Source organism: Letharia lupina (genome assembly GCF_014066315.1).
Source record: "Letharia lupina isolate WasteWater1 chromosome Unknown contig_6, whole genome shotgun sequence".
NCBI lineage: Eukaryota > Fungi > Ascomycota > Lecanoromycetes > Lecanorales > Parmeliaceae > Letharia > Letharia lupina.
The window spans coordinates 2,434,248-2,441,188 of record NW_023502975.1 but is presented as its reverse complement, the minus strand read 5'-3'; the positions used below and the strand labels follow the sequence as shown (position 1 = coordinate 2,441,188).

At 48.0% G+C, this 6,941-nt stretch overlaps 1 protein-coding gene across 1 annotated transcript; it reads right to left on the bottom strand.

The window, feature by feature from the left end:
- Positions 1-682: 682 nt before the first annotated feature.
- On the bottom strand, positions 683-3,792 carry HO133_009445 (uncharacterized protein; the record flags this gene model as incomplete). The annotated part of the gene is made up of 8 exons (XM_037300306.1): positions 683-1,096; positions 1,148-1,248; positions 1,684-1,838; positions 1,886-2,011; positions 2,064-2,473; positions 2,816-2,968; positions 3,027-3,172; positions 3,258-3,792. 8 exons carry the CDS (start codon positions 3,790-3,792, stop codon positions 683-685), a joined length of 2,040 nt encoding a protein of 679 aa, XP_037155132.1.
- Positions 3,793-6,941: the final 3,149 nt, after the last annotated feature.

Sequence of the window (6,941 nt, the reverse complement as noted above, 5' to 3'; positions counted from 1 at the left end):
TTAATTTAGTCGTACGACAACCTTACTATAAGTGGCATAATTTAATGGATCTCTCAATCATAGCTACGAAAACTCTAGTTCTAGCGGCAAGGTGGGATCAGGGGTGGGCTCGGATGACACCGGTTTCAGTTGGATTGCTAGCTCAATGTACCTAAGAGAAAGGATCGTCTCCGGCAGTTGCTCTGCGCGCCAAGCGTACTCCCACCGAGAGCACGTTTCATGTTTTTAAACTTCTCCAAAACCGGCCCTTCTTTCGTTCGCACGTGGTTGTTATTAATATCGCCACGCCCCTTGCCAGCAGCAGTATGAAAGACACGTCTTGATGAGCGTACATAATAGGCCTCTGTAAATCAATTCGATGCTAGATTGATGTCTCGATCTTCGCTATGCCTACGTCTATAGCTTTCTCTATGTTCATCACTTCTCAACACACCAACATTGATCTCCCGTCTGTTCTGTCTCTGTGAGACTCTAGCACCGTTATTACCCTCGAAGCTGATATGCGAATCACGTATAATCTATATCTACAATCGTGAGAGCTGAATGTAGTCGCGCGCCGCCTAAAGTCTTCAACAGACCTAGATAGTTGGAAGACAAAACGATTAAAGTTCAAGGTTGCCAAGGGAATAGCACCTTCCGCCGATGATCCAGAACCAACAGTGCTCCGCGCTCCAAAGAACTCTCACACATACCATGGAGGATCCTGCGGAAAGGGCGGTGCTGACGTCGGTGAGTACGTGATCAGGAGAGCACTGTTGGACCCGGAGTAATCAATCGTGTGGCTCGGCGGAGGCCCGCTACTGATGTTTAGGTAGCCTTGGTTATTATTGTACGTCATGGTCCTCGCACAAGACTCCTGGAGTTTCTCCTGGTCAGTCCACGACATATTCCACATGTTGGCCGCCTGGTAGAAGAGCGATGTCTCATTCCCCTGATATCCGCAAGCGCACGGGACCCATTCGTGAGGTACACTGCTTTTGAAAGCCATGTCGCTCTCCGCTCCCGTACTGGTGTTGAGGCTGCCGGTGTTGGACCAATCCCACCCATAATAGTTTTTGCCGCCGTCGCAGACCGGAAGACTCCACTCGCCAGGTAACTAGATGATCGATCAGTTTCGAGTTCTTTAATTATCTTCAGCAGCTCATACCTGGCCGATCAATGTTTGGCTACTGCCTAGGTTGTTCGCGATCATAGCACTCAGTGAAGCTGTGAACGCATACGCATCTGTGTAGTCCGCTTGCAAGCCATCTGTATAGTTTCTCCAAATCAGTCCTCCGCTTCCATTGTCCGTGAATGACAGAAATCAGGTTCAGAATCGTAAATGCCCTGTGGATTCTCTTACATTGTCTGTAAAGTTTTGCTGATGCAGCACATATCCACTTGCAGAGTCAGACTTGAGTCAGTTGATGCCTATCAGCTTGGGAAATCAAACCAGTCGCTCACCCATGGTTCAATACCATTACTCTGTAGCGAATCGTAACCATACGGTTTTTTGGTGTTCGGTCTTGCTAGTTTTCCCAAGCCTGAGAAACCGATGGCCTGAAGATAGTACACTCCACCATCGGCACAATATTTTGAGCTCTGGGGACCATGGAGATCACGGTCGCATTTGGTTGTCGAATTCCCTTTTGAGCCTCATCAGTCACATGTCGTCTATGAGAGCAATTGGCAAGGAAACCCCACCGTCTTCGAGGTCTGTGAATTGCACGTAGACTTGTCCTTGACCCCAGATGTTGTTGATCATCCGAGAAGTTACATCAACATTCAAGGTGGCTTTGAGCTCATTATCCGTCCATGAGGTATGGTTTTCCGCATATATGCCTCCATAAAGAGCCACCCTATGCAATAAGTTAGGATGATAGAAGTGGGACAGCCGACAACTTACATGAGCATCGTCGACCAGCTGTTATTGCTAAACAAATTATCGTTGAAGGTTGTCAACGTGGTCTGCGTTTGATTCCAATTGAGAGCAAGCATATCCTCATAGGTGCTTATCTGGGCGAGAGGATTTCTAGAGACGTGTCAGTCGTTGTTCCTGCGGTAAACCAGTAGCACGTCCTTACGCGTCGTTAGCGACAATCTTGCTCCACACACTCGCTGAACCAGTGATCAAAGCCCCCGGTATGGACCCATAGATTGCGGCGCCTTGGCCTGGAGCGGCCTTTGGGCTCGAAAGACCCTCACCAACTCGACTTATCGCCACCGTGGCCAAACCCTGCGCCGCTGTTTCGGCCGATTCCCCTACGACCGCTCCAATTTCTTCTCCTAATTCTGTTGCTTCTGCAACAATCTCTTCTACTACAGCCGCTGGAATTAGTAAAGTCCAAAAAATCCCGATGACCCCTACGATAGCACCAATAAAGGTGAGGGCGAGGATGCCCTTCTCGGAGGGTGAGACGCTTTCTTCAATGAAATCATCGAGGACGGTGCCCGAGATCAGGATATTGGCGATAACGGCGTTTGTAAGCGCGGTCTAGGATGCCGAAATCAGCCTATCCGATCATAATCCGAAATACACAGGATTTACGTTGATAGCCACCATGATAGAGCGCAAGTTCATCATAGCCGAAAGCGCGAGGAACGCCCATGGAGGTATGCCACCTAGCCATCTATCAGTCAAATGGAAAGGATTAGGAAGCTCTTCAAAGTTGGCAAACGTTTACCACTGCTGCATGGGTCTTCTGAAATGGTACAACTGTCTCCATCAAATGTACAGTCGAACGCCTCGCTACTGGTAGCCCAATACGCTAACTGAAATGGCTGTTGCTTTTCGTCAGGACGGTACTCGATTCAATTTCAAGGAAACCTATCATACCAGATTGCTAGAAGTATCAGGCGGCTGGAGGTATTTCAAGGTTGAACTACCCAAGTCCTCAGGATCGCATTCGTCATCTCTATAATCGAACCACCATTCGTATAAAAGCTGATCGACGTCCTGCTCCAGCCAGTTTTCGACCGTCAAAGCGTACTGCATTCCGCGTATTAGTGAAGGAGTGGGAGCGGCTTCACATGAAAAAGAAACTTACCGCAGGATTGTGTGTGCACTGTGGGGGATTAAGGATCGTATTAGAAGCGCAAGGGTATTCGCCCGAGATGCTGAGTGTGTATGTGCTGGCAACATTGGATGTCGTTTGGGTGGGCTCAACCGACCAACTAATGGCAGGCCTTGAGACTATAGCACAAGGATTATCTATAAGAATGCTTCATCGGAGTGATGGTGAGGTTTGAGAGGTTGACAGTTAGGAGAATGCACGTACTTAAACATCCACGAGTTGGAACCGTTATCGCAAATGCTGAACTAGCTGAATCAATACTTATGGCTGTGCTGTTCACCGGATATAGATCGCTTCCTACGAAGAGTCCAAGCTCTTGAATAGAATATCCGGGCGAGACGATCTTCACTACCCAAACGGCACCTGTATCGTTCCAGAATTCCTGGTCCTCGGCTATTGTTTCGAATCCAGTGTGGTGAGCAAATTCTGATGTGAAGGTGGCAGTGCCTGTGTCGCCTGATGTGCACTCAGAGAAGGAGGGAAAGAGTAATGGCGAATTAACCAGCGGTACGGTCGTAGAATCCCCATTGTCGGACTCGCTAGTCTTGCCGGCCCCGGCGCTGGAATTGTTGGCATGATAGATGCCAGCGGATACGGAAACACTCGGCGAGCTTGTACTCGAAACCACAGTCTGGCTGGGTGCCAGCTCGGGCGATATCCTTGGGGACGCTAGGATAGGATAAGACCAGAAAAGAACTTCCTGCCAAAAGAGTGCAGCACCTATTGAGGATGGTTTCATGTTTTACAATTGACGAAATGATTCAGAGACGATGTTGAGTTCTGATGTTGAAGGAAAGGAATGTTGCCCGCGGATGATATAAATGATTCGTGATTCCGTCTGGGGCACGTGACTGCGTCGAAGGGTGACATAGACTGCGAATTCTGGAACACTCAGCATCGTTCTTGCGGTTCGATATCTTGTCGCAATGGAAGATTGATCGTCACGGGCCTCATCGGGGCACATTGGCGGAACACGGTTCCCATGTGTCATTGGGAATTTTAGCCGGTTCGTATCTCGGCAAGAATGGTTCCGATTAATGGATTGATAGTGCTGAAACAGGCACTAAGAGGTGGCCGTGGAAGCACGAGCGGCGAAGCCAACCCCGAAGCTTTGCCTTGAGCTCGAAGTGCAAAAGCAAAGAGTGGGAACGAACAGCTTATCTTGCTTTTCCATAGTTCGGATCAGGAAGCCAGCGATCTGTGCTTGTGCAACCGCAGCTTTCTTGTATAAATCCGTCGTGCACAACGTCTACAGCATGCCCAAGCCACCACAAGGGCCTATATATCTATACTATCTCCGAAAGTAGGTCACAGGAAGACTATCAGGTAAAGGACATCGAGGCATATGTTACGACGTATAATCACGTTGACGGCAAGACTAGAGCATGGGTACAGCTGGCGCATGACGCGACAATCGAATACGAGGACCTACGAAATGGGAAAATTGAAACATCAGGGTGCAGATAAGAGAGAGAGAGAGAGATTACACCATGAAAACTGTAAACACGGGGTGAAACAAATCCGGTTTCTGGCACGGCGACGGTAGAAGTGAATCACGTGGGTAGGAAATCTAGCGTCGGGCTATCTTCGGCCCTGCCAGAAGATCGATACGGGATAGATACTCAACGTATCTGCCACTGTAAACATAATCCGTGGCTATCATGGTTGGGGGTTTCGAGTGGTTGGGGGGTGCGGGTTGGTTTGGAAGTAAAAGAACAACCATAACGCGTGATTTTAAGCGGACAATTTAAGGTTCCTGGTAGATCATCCGCTGCCATGCTTTGTTTGATTTTCTCAGATTAGAGTAAACAGATATTTCTGCCGACTTACTAAAAACATGAGGGAGTTGCATTATGAGGCTCCTTCTGCGATCACTTGTTGACAGCAGGTTACTGTCAAATTTGTACGCACTAAGCGCGAGATTTGGCTCAAAATCAGCCTTGAGGCTCGGTTTAACACACTTGCTGATCGGAATGTTTAGTAGATTGGAGAAGAAGTGGTCGCAGAAGGTGTCTTTACAGTACTGACCGTTAACATCTTGAACGTTGCATTTGACCTCGCTCTGACATCCGCTCCCTTGCCAAGTCTCATCTTCTTTCGAGGTACCGTCTCAGATACTTTCCTTCAACAGGATGGAGGGCGTGGCCTGTCGTGTGAGGGTGGCGGGCCAGTTACGCTGCCAGAGTGCTGAGGTGCACCGCAAGGCTCTCAAGAGATATAATTCCGAGAGACAAGAATCAGACAATGATAGACTTACTTATCCAACGACATTACTCGTATCCACCAGAGCTGTTGGTTTTACCGTATTATGATACAACAAAAGCTGCGGCTTGCGGATACTTATCGCTTTGATTCGGATGCTCGGGATCTCCTACAACATCCCACGCAGCGAGCGAAATTGTTAAATTCGGATTGAGAATTTCGTTTGATGACTAGGTAGTGCAGAAAAAGTACCATCGATTACTACAGCTGAGACTGTAGAATAGAGCCGCGATCGCTCGTCTCAATTTCGATGTGACAAGAAGGGCAATGAACTCCTGATATTCAGGGTTACGACCAACAACCCTACTCCGTACGGCGGATCTAATTTAAGGTAATACGAATTGGGCCCCAACGTTAGTAACTTCAGTAACTTCTAACTGTGAAATTCGAACATTTAAAGAAATTTAGACTCTGAGATCTCAGTGGAAATGAATCTCTCTATGGAGGCAGTCTAAAAGTATGACGAAATTTGTTGAGTTGCAAATTCAATTAAGAATAGAATATCCTTTATTTAATCGAAACTTGAGCGCAGCAATCAGAACCATTTCCAGAAGTCAACTTTTTTTCCAACTCACCTTATTCCTTTACTTGTGTTCGGTACGTACACGCTAGCAGAGGGTAAATGTAGGGGTCTTGATTGATGGCTTGCCGCGCTCATGAGTAAGCAAAGTTCTGAGACAAATGATAATCCCTACGCTCGACCCCTGCTAGCCTGTACGTACCGAACACAAACAAAGGGAGAGGGTAAGTGATGTTCCCACTACAACGTTGTTGCAAAGCGGAAGCGTGTGTTTTATTTGATCGATTTTTACACTTGCCCTCTGTGCTGCCCAAGGCTTGCCAAGACCGGAGACAGCACGCTTGGTTAGACACTATTATCGGCCGCTCTCGCTCCCAGTCTTTCACAAGTCACGACTGCCGCTACAGGACTCCATTACTTTACTCTTTGAACGACGTATAGACTCAGCGCGTACTGACGGATACTGCTCATGCAGAGTAGATATTGTTGTATCTGGAGCAGTCCACGAAGTTCCAACTGCGAAATCGAAATTGTGTTACACTCTAGCTACCCGGACTTGGTTCAGCCGAACCTAATAACATATTTGCTGTAAGCCGGTCGCCGCCCCCACGCTGTTTCCGTGACCACAACACAACCGGTTGCGGCGGGAAAACATTTGTTCAAAGTGGAACAGACGATGACGAATGACGATGTCGGTCTCAGCGCTGGCGAAATCCAGTCCAAGAGAATGAGGAAGATCAAGTCGAATCGGTCCAACGAAAGAATGGCTAGCGTGAGGCGTGAAGAAAGTCAAGGTTAAGGTGAAGTTGGCGCCAGTATTGATTTTTGGTTAGGGACGACCTTTCACCCGGTAGCTCTCGTGGTAGAGTGGCAATTAGCACCGCTCTAGTCACGGCCCAACAGAAAGTATAATTTGGGAGCTCAGCGACGATCTACAAGGGTCTAGGGTGATGGTAGACTCTCGAGGCTGAATGAAAGCACCTTTCAAAGGCGATCCTCGAGGGGAGATGGACTTTGCATTTCTCAAGTAAGTACCTATTGATACCGACCAACACATCCCGTGTTAGGGATCATCAGACTTGTAACCTTCCTTCCTTCTCCCAGTT